The sequence below is a fragment of the Rhinichthys klamathensis genome, unplaced genomic scaffold (assembly GCF_029890125.1).
Source record: "Rhinichthys klamathensis goyatoka isolate OS25496 unplaced genomic scaffold, OSU_Roscu_1.1 h1tg000254l_1, whole genome shotgun sequence".
Classification (NCBI taxonomy): Eukaryota; Metazoa; Chordata; class Actinopteri; order Cypriniformes; family Leuciscidae; genus Rhinichthys; species Rhinichthys klamathensis.
The window spans coordinates 1,559,324-1,575,824 of NW_026606776.1; the positions used below are offsets into that span (position 1 = coordinate 1,559,324).

The following is a 16,501-nucleotide window of genomic DNA, read 5'->3' on the forward strand; positions in this document are numbered from 1 at the left end:
ATGTTTCTTGAGCAGCAAATCAGCATATTAGAATGATTTCTGAAGGATCATGTGACACTGAAGACTGGAGTAATGATGCTGAGAATTCAGCTTTGATCACAGGAATACATTACATTTCAAATATATTAGAATAGAAAAATGCCCAATATGCCAGAAAAGAAGTTGTAACGTGGCAGGAAAAGTTTGATTTTTTATATTTGAATAAGAACCCAAGAAGCAAAGAAAACTGGAGGCATTGCTTACCAAGGAAGCGTACGATGCGTCTCAGCAGTGGGTTGAAAAAGCAGCAGTCAGCCGCTATAATGGTTTTCTCCTGTGTGGCCTCAGGTTTAGTGAAGAAGGATGCGAGCTCCCCCATCAGTATCTGCAGGAGACAGACGTGGGAATGAGATTTCTCAGGTGCATAAAGCTTACAGAGAACAGCTTAGGGGAAACCACAATATTTATTTTCCTTAAACTGATTAAAATGATTGCCAAATGTACAAGGCAACATTTGTCACTGTCAAGACTGCCCGTGTTCCAGTTCCAGTTTCAGTTCCAGAATTTACACGGAGTTCACGAGAATGATAGAATCTCATTTTCAATCCCATGAATGTATAAATGCTAAATGTAGGCTATATCATGTTCAGTGTGCCGTAATGAGACTGCATTCATAAAACATGAATCCTCACAGATTGGAAAGCAACACTACATGCTGACAAATAAAAGTGTCCATGATAAAGAAAATATTTTTTTCAACTCTGGAAAGTTTATTTATATGGTTTTGCCAATCTTGAATTTTCAGTTTTGAAACCCATTTTCTAGAAAGGTTTAGTTCTAGAAAATATTATACACTTTTGAAACATTTAAAGTATATTTAAAAGTATTTGTACAAATATCATGAATTATTAATTCATAAATAATATTTTCTGTTGTGTTTTTTTCTGCATGTTGGTGGCACCATCTGATTTTTTTGGTCATGCCACATGACTTTGATTCAGCAGACAAACTTGTTTGACATATTAATAAGCAGTGAAGCAGTTTCTAAGAAATAATTATAACTTTTGGCTTTTTTTTTTTTCTTCACTATGATATCTGGACAGTATCACTTTTTACTTTATGCTCCCCCCCCACCACCAAAAATAGCTAAGTTTTACTTTTGATTCAGAAATTGAAAACATGCTCATCATATATGCAGTGTTTTCATAAGTCATTGCATTTTCAGTAATTGCACTCAATGAAAAACAAATTATATCAATCCCAAGAAACATGGACAAGCAGAAAATACTTTTAAAAATACACAATTTGCCATGGTGTTTGGTGTCTGAGTTAGTTGCACTTGTGATAAAGTTCGGTTGCCTCAAACTCAAACTTTTTTGCCTTTTTAAGTGTCTTTTTAAAGTCTTTTAACTATTTGACCTTCATAGACATGAAGATCCAGGTCAGCGTGTTATAAAAGTGGTGCTTGTTTTTATGCATTGTTGTGCTAAAAGATCTCTTATCCACTGTCTATTGCTTCATTTTCACCAATGCCACTCCAACCCTCTCACAGAGGGAAAATGGATATTATTCAGGGACATAAAAGCCTGAATTTCAGAGTGACCTTCAAATGTTTACTGATGTTCTATGAATGATATTTTTGTGTGGCATATTGTGGCATTTTGAGGGCTCTTGTGTTGCGGTTTAACAAAAAAGGGTGAAAATACACAGACAGAGGAAGAGAAAGCGAGAGAAAAAAAGAGAGAATGAATATTTCACTAGAACATCCTTGATATATCTGAGTGCACTGAAGCCGCAGTGTTGAAGCAGCAGTGATATGGCAGCCATTGTGCTTTCAAATCCTTAACACACATCATGATTATAACACATCTGCTCTGAAGAGTTTCAAAACTCTGGGAAAACTGACACACACACAGATAGATAAAACATTTGGAGTTCAATGAATGCCTCAGTGTCAAACATTAAAGGAACTCAAAGCACTCTTAGAGTAGAGTTCAGATTCGTGGAAACATTAGCGTTGTTTTATTTTGTGGTTACTTCTGTGTTTTCCTTCCGTAAAATAAAGCTGGATAAAAAATGTATTCAAAATGAATAAACGGTTCAGTCATTTAAAGGAATAGTTAATTCTGTAAATAATAATTCTGTTATCATTTGTTCATCCTCACACATCAACAAAGTCTTTGTAAGAATGTTGTGCAGTTGTGCTTGGAGTCTATTGTTTTATTTGTGATAACGCAATGAAACGAGCCAAATTGTGCAGACATTATTTTTGACCAGGCTGTCATCCAAATAAATTATGAATACATAAAAAAATGAGAGAACCAACAAATTAGTAATAACTGATTTTGTTGTAGTCAATGTATGCTTTTTTCTGTGAGCTTTTTGTTGTTCTATGCAGTTTTTTGCATACTAAAACAAAACCTGTAGCTTTAGTTTGCCTTTTTTTGGCAAATAATTTTCTCAGGTAAATACCTTAACCAAGTTAAGTGTTTTGTTCTTCCCTCATGGTCTGTTTATCACCAATTATGACTTCAGAAGACTTAATATTGCATCATATGGACAACCTTTATGGTACTTCAATGGAGATTTTCAGTACATTAGGAGGCTTAAAAATGTTATCATGTTTTTGTTCAAAATGGCAAAGTTAGGTTGACTTAATTTGACTTACACCTATAAAGTTGGCATGAAATGAATATTCACCCTATCTATTTTCAAAATGTATCCTTGCATATGTTTCATTTGAATAAAATGTCATAATGACCTTCTGGTGAAAAAGACTTGTCTTCATCATTTAGTCCGCTTGTCACCGGACCACCGGTGGGCCCAAATCCATTACATTTTTAAAACAGTAATATCCTATACTAAACCTTAACTAATCTTGACAAACTATATCATTTGAAAGCTTACAATCTCTAGTTGCCATTTTTGGTGATTGATTTTCAAAATGAATTACAGAGGAGCCATAATTCATCAATTTGCAACAAGAATATTTTCATACTCCTAAGGCGTGTTTAGACCTTTATTTTGAAATAGTGATGAACATGAAAAATCACGAAAGAAGGGTAGAAACCTTAGTTTGTTTTCATGCCAAGAGTTCAAAAGATAACATCCATTCAATTATTTTTGAAAAAAAGGTCTGAATTTTTTTTAAATATAAAGAAAAAAATTATAGATTCACCATTTGTGATGTGGCAGGAAGCTATAACGCACATACTTGTTCTTTTTGTGTTTCTTAGAGGTTGAATTCATATCAAAATCTGCCAAACTTCTCATATTACTTCTGAATAGGATGTCTACTTCATAAATTGTATGAAAATTGTGGAAATAATGGTTCATATCACTCAAAACACATTTGGAAATGGAGGCGCCCTTATGGCAGTAATGGAGTCTGGTTGTCATCTAGTGAAAAAGTTTGGTACTGCGCCCAAACAAAATCTTACTGAAAGCTCATTTTTTGAGATATCAACCCAAAATTTGAAACACAACTTGTTCAGATTTTTGACTGATTTTTTTTTTGCAGTTTTAGAGTCGCCCAGGTTTTGAAAATATAAATTTTCTATAAAATGTGAATACTTACATTTTTTACATTGTACATTTTCATAAACTCAAACTTCTATAACTTTTTTCTGTTTCACTTTCTTAATTTATTTCACTTCTACAAAAATCTGCCAAATGTCTTCTTTAAAACGAGACCAATCTTACGTCTATATTCCAAAGCATTCTTGAATTACAACCATTTAAGTTTGAAATGTGCATTTTCATGTATATTCAAAAAAAGGGGGGTGACACTTAAAGGGTTAAACCCTGCAAGTTCACAATCATCTGCCTCCACTTTTGAGTTCATCGCCCATATCTCAGAATCCAATCCCTTTTTTATTTACGATAATCCATTTCAATCGGATGTAGTACATAATTTAATACGGAAGAAATGATCTTTTGGTATTTCCTCTTCATCATGTCTCCTTTTGTGTCAAATGGGTTTGGAACGACAAAACTTTCATGTTTGTGTGAATTATCCATTATTTGTTTGAACTGAAGCAGCAGCAGTATTTTACAGTGACATTGTCACTAGCATTTTGCTGTGGTTTGCTGCATTTGGCTGTAGTTGACATAGATAACAAGAACGAAACTGATAAACCAGCAAGACATTCTCAGTGCTCAGTCCCAGCAACAAACCCCAAAGGCAACATTCTCGATGCTCACTAAACAGACAAAGAGGTAGCTGTCAGTGTCATTTCGTATAAATTAAGACACAAGGTTTAACTTGTCTTCTAGAAGCTGTAGCTGGAGAGGACAAAAAACACGGTCTTTAGAGCGGATTAATGGAAGCTGTTGAAGTGAAGTGCTTACATGTTTAATTGATGAAACAGCTCTGCTGACTCTGAAGACTTTGAGGGAAAGACAGAAAGAAAGGAGTTCAAAGCAAAAGAACATGGTGAAAAACAGATCGATAAACCACCGAAAGAAACAGATTGATAAACCACAGAAAGAGGGAGAAATAAAAAAGAAAAGAGAGATGGTAGCTGAAGTGGCGGGCCTGTCTGTTTCCTAAGGAAATCATGTGAACATCGTCGACACAGGCGTTTTGTGGCAGCTGGGAATGCTGTCAAATCCAAAGCTTCTAGCAGAAAAGTACCAAAAAAAAAATGCAAGCACTTAGGCGATGTTGAAAACACTCTAATGTCTACAGTGGGTGTCAGACTGTCGGTCAACAAATAAACCATACAAACACCACAGAATGCCGAATGATCCGAACGTTCTGGCAAAGGCAAAGGATAAAATCTACATATCTACACTGATGAGCCAAAACTTTATGACCACCTGCCTAATATCGAGTTCTTACCAGAACCAGGAAATATGACCATATTAGCCCAGTTCTGTCAACACTGCATTGGCTGCCTATTAAATTTTAAATTTTAAAATATTGCTGATTACTTACAAAGCACTAAATGGTTCAGCTCCGCAGTACTTGAGCGAGCTCTTAACGCATTATAGTCCTTCACGCCTATTGCGTTTTCGAAATTCCGGCCAGTTGGTAATACCTAGAATATCAAAATCGACTGCTGGCGGTAGATCCTTTCCCTATTTAGCACCAAAACTCTGGAACAATCTTCCTAACATTGTCTGGGAAGCAGACACACTCTGTCAGTTCAAATCTAGACTAAAAACACATCTCTTTGACCTAGCATACACATGACACACTATAGACTTCCTTAATTCAAAATTCGGCTGCATAGTTTAGATCAGCCGGAACCGGGAACACCTCCCGTAAATTCTGATGTACTTGGTACATCATAAGAAGGATGGCGTCTACGCTAATGTTAGTCTCTCTGTTTATCCCGAGGGACCCTCTATGGTGGACCTGCGCCTGGACCCATCCCAACTCATCCTGAAGTGCCAGCCTCATCAGCCCTGTGAAGGCCTCATCGACACGACAGCCATCGACACTGATCCTCAACAACTCGTCTCCATACCGGCGTGATTACTTCGACTTCCAACCAGATGGAAATGGATAAATACTCTAAATGTTACGATCCAATCTGACTTGTAATGCAGCCCGAATCATACACTGTTCCTTCGTTGGCCAGAGGAGAACTGGCCCCCGACTGAGTCTGGGTTCTCCCAAGGTTTTTTTCTCCATTCTGTCACCTGATGGAGTTTTGGTTCGTTGCCACTGTTGGCTTGGCTTTTGGCTTGCTTAGTTGGGGACATTTCATATTCAACAATATTATTGATCTGCCTTACTTAAGGTGGACGTTGATGCAATTTTCTTCTAGAAACAAACTTTGTTGTATTATTTTCATGTTATCACTGTGAAGCTGCTTTGATACAATCTGTATTGTAAAAAGCGCTATATAAATAAAGGTGACTTGACTTGACTTAATATGCTAATATGCTCTGCGTGCTGCCAAAACACAATGTTTTTAGGCACAATGACATTGGCAGCAGATCTTTCAAGTCCTTTAGGTTGTGAGGTGGAGCCGCCATGTATTGAACTTGTTAGTCCAGCACATCCCAAAGATGTTTAATTGGATTGAGATCTGGAAAATTTGGAGACCAGGGCAAATGTTCCTCAAACCCTTCCTGAACAATGTGTATAGTGTGGCAGGGTGCGTTATCCTGCTGAAAGAGGTCACTTCCACCAGGGAACAACAATGTTTAGGTAGGTGTCACATGTTAAATCTTTGTCCACCACATGAATTCGCCGGACCCAGGGTTTCCCAGCAGAACATTGCCCAGAACGTCACACTCCCTTCTCCAGCTTATCCTCATCCCACAGTGCATCCTGGTGCTATCACTTCCACAGGTAAACGGCACACATGTCCAGGGACATTCATGTGATGTAAAAGAAAACGGGACTCATCGGACCAGACAACCTTCTTCCACTGCTCCAAGGTCCAGTTCCAACACTCGTGTGCCCATTGTAGCCGCTTTCAACAGTAGACAGGGCTCTTTGATTTGTCTGAGGCTACGCAGCAATGTGATGCAAAGTGTGTTGTGACACATTCCTTCCATAACCATCATTAAAATTTTGTGTAACTTGTGCCACAGTATACCTTCTGTTGACTCAGACCAGACTGGATAGCCTTCGTTGTCCTTGTGCATCAATGAGCCTTGGGCGTCCAACACCGTGTCGCCAGTTTGTGGTTTGTCCCTCCTCAGACCACTTTTGGCAAATTCTCACCACTGCTGACCGGGAGGATCTTTATTCCTGACCATTTCTCCTACATCCAGTACATTGATTACGAGAACTGATTGTTTTCTTACCATCTACCCAGACTTTAATATGTGGCCTTGTTAGGAGATGATCAGTGATATTCGCTTCACCTGTGACTGGTCATAGGTCACACCAACTCAACTACATCATTCACTCATTCACAATGCTGCATGGGAGTGGACGGCCACCTCTATCGTACTGATATGTTTACCACAGTTCTCTGATTACTGGATCTTTCATTGTAACATTATGGCTGTGCAGTTCTTCACATGGAATTTGCTTGCGCTGATCACGATTAAGTTGAAATACCTGAAGTACCAGACTTCTGACTTCAATAGATGCATCTACCATTGATAACATCATGGTAGTTTTGTACTGAGATCAAAATCTCTATGTATAAAGGGATGAAATGACTAAAATATCTGGAACCCAACTGTCGCACAGTACTGTCTAAAGTAAGTAAGGTCAAAAAATGGGATGGCATTTTTACATCAGATGGGATGATCAGCAGTACTTGAACCACCAACTGTTATTTTACCCAGAAACTTGGCAAAAGTGTCTAAATACAAAATTAAGGTGCAGCAGGCAGCCAGAAGATTTTTGCACAAGGACAAAATTAACTTTAATTATGGTATTTGACAAATGTCAAATTAAATGAGGAGAAGCATCGTGAAAATACATCTTGCAGAAATTAGATTTCTCAGAGGATGCCTGAGCCAAAAAAGCAGTCAGTAATTCGCTCTGTAATTTTTACTGAGGCTGTGTGAAGAAAAAGACAGACGTGCTTGATTAAGTCATAAAGCATGCCTGCCAAATTTACATAACCCTGTCTTGTCTGACACTGTACCTTACTGAAAAGACCAGAGGCCAAGTGCATAAACACAGACATAATGTTAACACTGTCTTAAGAACTAGCAGTTACCCAAGGAGCAATCAGTCTTCATTTTCAGATTCAAATAGCTAGCTTATGTCTTAAAAAGTTATGACCAGTCTTAAAGAGAAAAACTTGTAAGAGTAGTCAAAGCGGTTTATGTAACCAGCCACAGCTTAATCAACATAAGTGTCCATGCTGGTCAAAGCTGGTTATTTTGGTGCTGGTCTAGCTGTTAGACTTGGCTGGTGAAGCTGGTTGACCAAACAAATCTTGCTTGTTGGTTAAGGAACCTGGTGGGTTCCCAAAAACACCATATAGTTATGATTTATCTTTTCTGCAGGATGGTGCCCCTGGAACAACCATGGTTAGCAGAGCAGGACCATATCACCCCACCAACAGTACTGGACAGTACAAAGCCCCAGGCGTTGGCCCACTTCTCTTCTGCCAAACCAATTCTCTCGCTGGACTGGGTACTTATAATATACCGTACAGTCCAAAGTGACATAGAACAATATTAATAATTCATTATACACTTCATGTGCCAGGGGCTTTTTGGAAAAGGAGCACGGTCATCGTTTCTAGAGAGACATGGGAAAAGTACAGAATTGCTACAGTAAAATACTACTGTAATATATGAAAAGTAATAGTTCGACCAAAAGAAATGAAAATTCTGTAATCATTTATTCACCCTCACATCATTCCAAGTTAGAATGTTTTTCTTTTTTCTGTGGAACTCAAAAGCAGCTCATTACGAAAATCTTTCCAATACAACAAAATCATGTTGTTGTCAAACTGTCAAACAAGCTGTCAAACACACAAAACAATTAATCAACCAATCAACCAATCAATCAATCAATCAACCAACCAACCAACCAACCAATCAACCAATCCATCCATCCATCCATCCACTGTAAATTTTAAAGTCCCCCTATTATGCTATTTTAAAGGTCTTTAATTTTGTTTTGGAGGTCTCCTACAATATGTTTACATGCATCCAAGGTCAAAGAACACTTTAATTTTCTCATAATATACATTGAAGCATCACCTCTTTTCTCACAGTGTCTAAAACAGTTGGATCAAGGACCCAGTCTCTCTAAACCAGTGGTTCCCAAACCTATCCTGGCGACCCACCAACACTGCACGTTTTCTTTGTCTCCCTAATCAAACACACCTGATTCAACTCATCAGCTCATTATCACATGGGTTAATGAGCTAATGAGTTGAATCAGGTGTGTTTGATTAGGGAGACAAAGTAAACGTGCAGTGTTGGTGGGTCGCCAGGACAGGTTTGGGAACCACTGCTCTAAACCCTTCCTTTCCGAGAGCCTACTCTGCTGTGATTGGTCCAACGCTATCTCACGACCAATTCGTACGAGTGACTAAAAGGTGGCTAATTCGTACTAATTCATATGACGTCACTCGTACGAATTCGTACGATTTGTCTAAACCCACGTGATGGGTAGGTTTAGGGGCGGGGTCAGGGGTAGGTCATTCGTACGAATTCATACGAATTTGGTAACTCGTAAAATATGTACGAATTAGCAAAAATCGTACGAATTTGTACGAGTGAGGTCGTATGAATTAGTACAAATTAGCCACCTCGTAAAATTCGTACGAATTGCCGTGAGATCGGGCTGGATTGGTCAGATGGCCCTGTCTGTTGTGATTGTTCTACCACTAAAAGCGCATATCTAAATTTCAGCTCTGGAAGCTTCCTGAGCACTTGATACACAGTGATACGAACAGTAACAATGGCGTCGTTTTTACCATGTCAAATCGAGCCCGTGCCCACATTACTGACGACTTGATTCAAGCATCATTTCTTTTTTTTGGGAGGTAATAACTCTATTTATTGTGCATTTTTATCTTTGAAACTTTGCAGTGCCTTTCCCTACACCACAGCTCATGTTCCGCATTTGTTTTTCCACACATTCCCTTGTTCATGTGAAAAGCAGCAGCATTAACCTTCTGCTAAATTTCATATTTGCTGTTCCACAGAAAGAAAAAAAAAAACAAGTAGCCTACCGGTAATCCGGATTTGGAACAATATAAGGGTGATTAAATGCCGACAGAAATGAAGAACAATTTAAACATCAAGAAATTATGCACTTCTTCAACACACACTGACAGTTTGCTCAGCAGACTTCCCAGTTCCTCCTGAGACTGGCACCCTGCTCGAGGATTCAGGAGAGGCGAATTCACCCTGCTCTGTTTTCATAGCGTTACCATGGCATCACTATGACAGCTGATGCACTCACGCTCCTGCTAATCCAATGCAGATCACAAATAGACCGCACCACATCACAGATCACATTCATTTCCACATGCTGTCAGGCAAATTTTTAGCTGTCGTTTGAATACACCAAACTGAGATTCCAGCACCAGTGTGTTTGCACATAATCTTTTCTGCGCATAATGTGTGTCCACTGTTATCACAATCTTCTTACATTCCTTTCGTCTAGTTGCTCTTTTCTCTTGCCCTTTTTTGGGGTTTTACACTCTGTCATTTCTGATTTCTGGGATTTTGTCCTTCTGTCTTTCTGCGGGCATCTCTCCAAGTACCATATAGAGAAACTGGGTTAGCATCTTCCCTCTATCTCTCTCTACCACCACCAGCTCTTCTTTTCTCTTCATGCTTTATTCTCTTCTTTAAACTCAACATGAAAATTAATTTGACCCCGTTTATTTCCCTAAAGCATCTTTTTAGTCCCATTGTGGATTATTCATCAGTGCACATTACTCCGAGGAAAAACAAATGCTTGTCTTTGTAATCATTCATCAAAATGTAATAACGCTCTTCCTCTGAAATGCCTTTCCTTGGTGATGCAGGTCTAAAATACAGAGTGCTATTCGTTAGCATTCCCATCTCAATGGAAGTTGCTCGGCTAGGGGAGGACACGATTTGAAATCTGCCAGATTCTGGGTGCAGATCTACAGCCATGTGTCTTGAGCCGTAAACGTCAAATGACTAATCACTTTGCAGCTGCAGAAAAATGACAGCATGACAAAATTTTTTGGCTGATGGCACCACAAGACTGCACAAAAACCCTTAGTGATTAACCTGACCTGTGAAATCAAAGTCCTTCAAAACAAACAGAGTACTGGTAAAATATATGCTTTAATATAATAAAATATTTAAATATATCTTAAAAAAAAAAAGAAAAAATCTTAGTTGATGTCACCTACCCTTTTATTTTTCAACCACCCACCTCCAACCACCTGACTCCTTTCTGGTAACGCCCACTTTTTACGACCCAATCATTTCCCATTCAAAATAAAAGTCCCATTTTTTTCTCACTCCGATTCCCTTTTCACAACACTGATAGTGATGTCAGGCGTGATAAATTTAGTAGATCGTTTTTTATTTTAATTTAAAAATCATACATTTTTGATTAATATACATTACCGTTCAAAAGTTTAGGGTCGGTAAGATTATTTTAATGTTTTAAAATACGTCTCTTATGCTCATCAAGGATGAATTTATTTGACGAAAAATGCAGTAAAAAGAGTAATATTGGGAAATATTATTACAATTTACAACAACTGTTTTCTATTTTAACACTTTTTAAATTTCTATTTATTTATGTGATTGTAAAGCTGAATTGTCATGAATGTTGAATGTCACATGATCATTCAGAAATCATTGTAATATGCTTAGTTATTAAAAAAAAACATTTATTATCATTATGTTATTATGCTGTTTCTTTTGTGGAAACCATACTACATTTTTTTAAGATGAGTTGAAAGTTAAAAAAAAAAACAGCATTCATTTGAAAAAGAATTTTTGAAATGGAAGTCTTTACTGTCACTTTTATTAATTGTAATGTGTATTCCCTGAAAAAAAGTATTCATTTCTTTAAAACAACATTTGACAAAAACCAAACTTTCCTTTGGTACTGTAATTATTAATTTCTTTATTTTTAATTAATTGAACTTTATTATCCACCAATGTGGACATTTTTCTTTAGCTTCTCATAAGACACAAAAGTTCTACACAATTAAGACAATGATACATTTTTTTTTGCAATTAATACAATTAATTTGTAATTTTATGAAGCTTCTTATTTTAATGCACATTTACAGTTTCAATTGAGCCTTTTCTCTTTACAAACATTTCCTTGTTTTTGTTAATGAATATATTGTTTGCTGCTATAGTTGTTATTCACAAATAATTTTGCTTTGAGTGCCTCGTTTCTATTGTAAACTCAAATACATATTTTACTGCTTTGTGCACACTTCCTGCTATCTTGCTACCTTTTTTTTTGCTTTCTTGCTACCTAGCAACCTTGAAGAATCGCCCTTTCGTGATGCGATCTGCCACGCTTTTCATGTGAAGGTCACAGCAGTGCACGATGCTTGGGTTGAGCTGTGCACTGAAGTCCTGACACAAGTCATGTGAAAAGGTCTTCATGTTCTCCATTTTTCACATTTCCATCCACAAACAGTCCCCGTTTCTTTCTTTCCTCTAGCACATCTCTTGCTCCATGCCCACATGGCCAACTCCCAGTGTTCCCGAGGCTGAGTAGGAGTGTTAAACAAAAGCAGATGCTTTAATCTAAGGCTTACTAAGATTAGGCTGTGGATCGTCTCCACAGAGAGAGGTTAAACACATCCGCTGGGCATTGCTGTACACTTACAAGAGCGGATGACACGGATCTCAATAAGAATATCATCTTTGTGTGTGTGTGTGAGCCTCTCTCTCTCTCTTCATCCATTCCTCTTTTTACACCCTATTCTCTATCAGTAATGTTTTCCTATTTCACTGCCTTGCTCAAACACTTATTAGAAAGGTAAAGTGGATAATTTCAGGATTGCTGATGCCCCATTAAAACGCATCTCATTTGTGTTTTTAAAAAAACATTGTAATTTTAACTGTAAAACACTAAGGTAAACCTGTTAATTAGGTGAAATACTGTAATAAATCTAATGAGACATTTCATGTAATTTTACAGTAAAATCCAGTTAAATGTACAGTTTTTGGAAGTGAAAAGGAACAGCTTATAGTTTACAGTGAAAAAAACATGTAAATTGGAATTCAATTCTGCGTGACATCTCATATGTGACAGTTTTTCGTCGAATTAACTTTCTTCTAGCTTTTTTTCTCTCAGTTATGGACATTAGGGTTTTATGTTACATCTTATGTTGTCAAATTAACGTTTATTCCATTATATTAGTCATGTGACCATGAAAGTGTTTTTTTATTTGTGTGTGCACCTTCTATACATTAGTATTATCTCTGCTCATGACAAAAAAGCTATTCACATTATATCAGTATTTGCTGTAAATTTAAGTTAAATCCGTGAAATAAAAATGTTTGCTACCGTATTTTATAACCAGACCTGCCTCCCCCATAAGAACATCATCCCTTCTCACATGAACAATTATACAGCAATTAGTTCCTGTCCTCAAATTTGATTGGCCGATCACTCAGTACCGGGAAGTTTCACTGTTTCTGTTACTCCAACTGTCTGTGTTCCCAGCGTTCCTCTCTCTCTCTCTCTCTCTCTCTCTCTCTCTCTCTCTCTCCACTATCATGTGAGCATCCTCAGACAAACAGAATGAGGTCACAGAAACACACTTATGGCAATCCCGCATTACTGGCATAGGAGCACACAGTCCCCAAACATCCATCAAGAAAACAGAGTTGTGACATCAGGAGCTGCAGCTTCTCACTGGATGAAGCTGTGAATCTCTGCTGGACCAGAACTCGCTTCAGATCAAAGACACAGACTGTATCAGAGCTGCCATATTTACCAGAAAAACAGACTGCCAAAAACTCAGATAGCAGCATGAATAATTTAAGGTGTATTTGTTAGCATTTGTAGACTTCATTAAAGCACCATTAATGGAATAGTGTCATTATTTACTCACCCTTATGTTGTTCCAAACCTGCTGCTCCTGGTACCAAAAATATATATTTTTCCATTCAATGACAAAAAGATGGTTTGATTTTAATTGGATTACTGTTTACTGGCCACATGATCTGAGGTTTCAATCATGTCTGTATTAGGGTCAGAATTTTGTTCAAATCACTAACCCCATTTGAGAAATAATAATAGTGATGCATTTATCAACAAATACTACTGATACAAAACAGATTTTTTTTTTTTTTTATTGATGAAATGGGACAGCTGCCAACGACCGGTTTCAATAAATACCCTGGCATTAAGAGTGCTTTGAAATAATTTCAATCCAGGCTTGTTGGAAAAATGTACCTGTGGCAGAAAGTTACATTTAAAAGTAATGCAGTATTGCATTACTTTGCTAATGAACTAATATACTTTTAGTAATGCATTGCGTTACTTTCTCTCACCTGGGCTTGCTTGTTCCATGTTTTGGAAAATGTAAACCCCGAAAGGGAAATGAATAAGCCTCAGGCTGAAAGAAAATATGCCTGTAGAGTAGAGGGCGCCACTCAAACAAACCTTTCAGCAATCCATTCTGGATTGACGAAGAATAGGATGCAGGAGAAGAAAGTTCAAAACTTTACTTCAGCAATAAAAACAAAAAAATTAAACACAAATATGATGGTTATTTAAAGCCATTTTTGCTTATAAGTATGGTTGAATTGGACCATCACCAAATACATTGGTTAAGAAAGTGAGATTAAATAACCTACATAAAGTATATTTGTGTAATTTAACATATTTAATTATGGCAGGTTTGTGTAATATTCTTAGTTTGCATTTCACAGTTTTTATTCATTTTGAGGAATACTGAATCTGTTTTTGTGCATGTGAGATGAGTAAATGCCTGCTCACATTTAGTCTAGAACTAAGCATCATGTTCACACAACGCCTCTGCACATACTCACGATTTCTCTCAATAAGGGCACAGGAGAGCTCAGTCAATAAATGGAAAAACAAAGGAACTTGCGTTACATATTTAAAAAAGTAACTCAGATATTTTGTTGTAAATTTAAAAGGAATGAGTGACTTGTCTTTACTAGCCTACTTAATTGAAAAAAGGTAATCTGATTACGTAACTTTCAATGCGTCTCCACTAATTACTTTGGCTATTCTACATATCGCAGGAGTTCGGAATAATCTTGAGATAAAAATACATTTGCTAAAGCAACCATGCTATTTTAGCTTGCTTCTGAAAGTCTTTGAGCTCTTTTTATTTCTCTGTTAATTGTCTACTACAAAGGTGGACATTCAAAGAAGACTTAGAATACATAATGTTGTTAAAGGGTTAGTTCACCCAAAAATGAAAATTCTGTCAGTATTTACTCCCCCTCATGTTGTTCCAACCCCGTAAGACTTTCATTCATCTTCGGAACACAAATTAAGATATTTTTGATTAAATCTGAGCCCTGGATCACTCCTCCATAGGCTTCTTAAGGGATCGAAACTGGCCGGCCCAAAAGTTATGAAAGACATCGTTAAAATAGTCCGAGTGACTACAGTGGCTCAACCTTAAGTTTATCAAGCGACGAGAATACTTTTTGTGCGCAAAAAAACAAACAAAAACAACGACTTTATTCAACTAATCATTTCCTTCTCTGTATGGCCGTGATATTTCACGTAGTGATATTGCGCAAAGCTTCTGGGTTGCACGTCACACGTATGCTCGCTATTGGCCGACGCTGGTCATGTGTCTGATGCGTGTGACGTAAAACACAGAAGCTTTGCGTAGTTTCACAACGTGAAATATCACGGCCCACAGAGAAGGAAATGATTAGTTGAATAAAGTCGTTATTTTTGTTTGTTTTTTGCGCACAAAAAGTATTCTCGTCGCTTGATAAACTTAAGATTGAGCCACTGTAGTCACTCGGACTTTTTTAACGATGTCTTTCATAACTTTTGGGCCGGCCAGTTTCGATCCCTTAAGAAGCCTATGGAGGAGTGATCCAGCTCTCAGATTTAATCAAAAATATCTTAATTTGTGTTCCGAAGATGAACGAAAGTCTTACGGGGTTGGAACAACATGAGGGGGAGTAAATACTGACAGAATTTTAATTTTTGGGTGAACTAACCCTTTAAGCTAAATTATTGTGATTTATTTTGTTATATTCAGAGCTTGACACTGACAGCCCTTCACTCTTATTTTAAGTAAAAGACCCGCCTGGACTTTCTGTTTTTGTGTTCGACAGAAGAAAGTCATATGGGTTTGGAATAACATAAATAAATGTTAACAAAATTTTCATTTCTGGTGAACTACTCTGGTGAATTGAAGGCATTGTGAACTGAACGTTACTCCCTCGTTTAAGAGACGACAGTTTTCGTCCCTATGACTTCCATTGTATTGTCTGTACATTCAATGGAAATCAAATCTCTTTGGTCACCAAAATTCTTTAAAATATCTTATCTTGTGTTCAGCAGAAGAAAGAAATGCATACAGGTATGGAGTGAGTAAATGATGACAGAATTTTCATTTTTAGGTGGACTATCCCTATAAACTAGCTGTAGGCTATACTGAAAAGGAACTGACCCCAATCCAGTACTCAGTGGCACTCCACTCTTTAGGGAACACAAACTATGACTGCTGAGAATGATAGGGCCACTTGACATCTTCAGATGTGGAGAGGCAGCGTGTCTCAATAATTAAGCCCTTCAGCGGGGTTCAAACACGTGTTTACAGCACGAAAATCTGCGTTGTTTAAGACGCTAGAATTGACGGGAGAGTTTTTCCCTTTTCACGATCACCGTTTCCAGATTCAACTCTCAGCAAAAGATAGAAAGCACTAACCGCCCACACACACTCCAAGAACCCACATATTCACACACGTGCACACTCATGCACGCACGCACACACACAGGGCGCAGATGCAAACGCTCACTATCCTCAAGACAAAGAGATAAAGGCAGTTACACACAAAGAGAGCATGCTCACACATTCACACACAAGTTGAGAAAAAGAAGCCTTTCTCTGTGAATTCTTTTTCCGAATGCAAAAACAAATTTGATTGTCCCATTTCTGAGCGAAAT

At 37.6% G+C, this 16,501-nt stretch overlaps 1 protein-coding gene across 2 annotated transcripts in view; it reads right to left on the bottom strand.

Annotated features, from left to right (window-relative positions):
• Nucleotides 1-16,501, bottom strand: part of plppr2b (phospholipid phosphatase related 2b) — a 57,079-nt gene that overhangs the window by 7,006 nt on the left and 33,572 nt on the right. For both annotated transcript variants that reach the window (XM_056267009.1, XM_056267010.1), the window contains one exon: nucleotides 244-364. In XM_056267009.1, coding sequence (XP_056122984.1) covers nucleotides 244-364 — 121 coding nt within the window. The remainder of the gene's footprint in view (nucleotides 1-243; nucleotides 365-16,501) is intronic.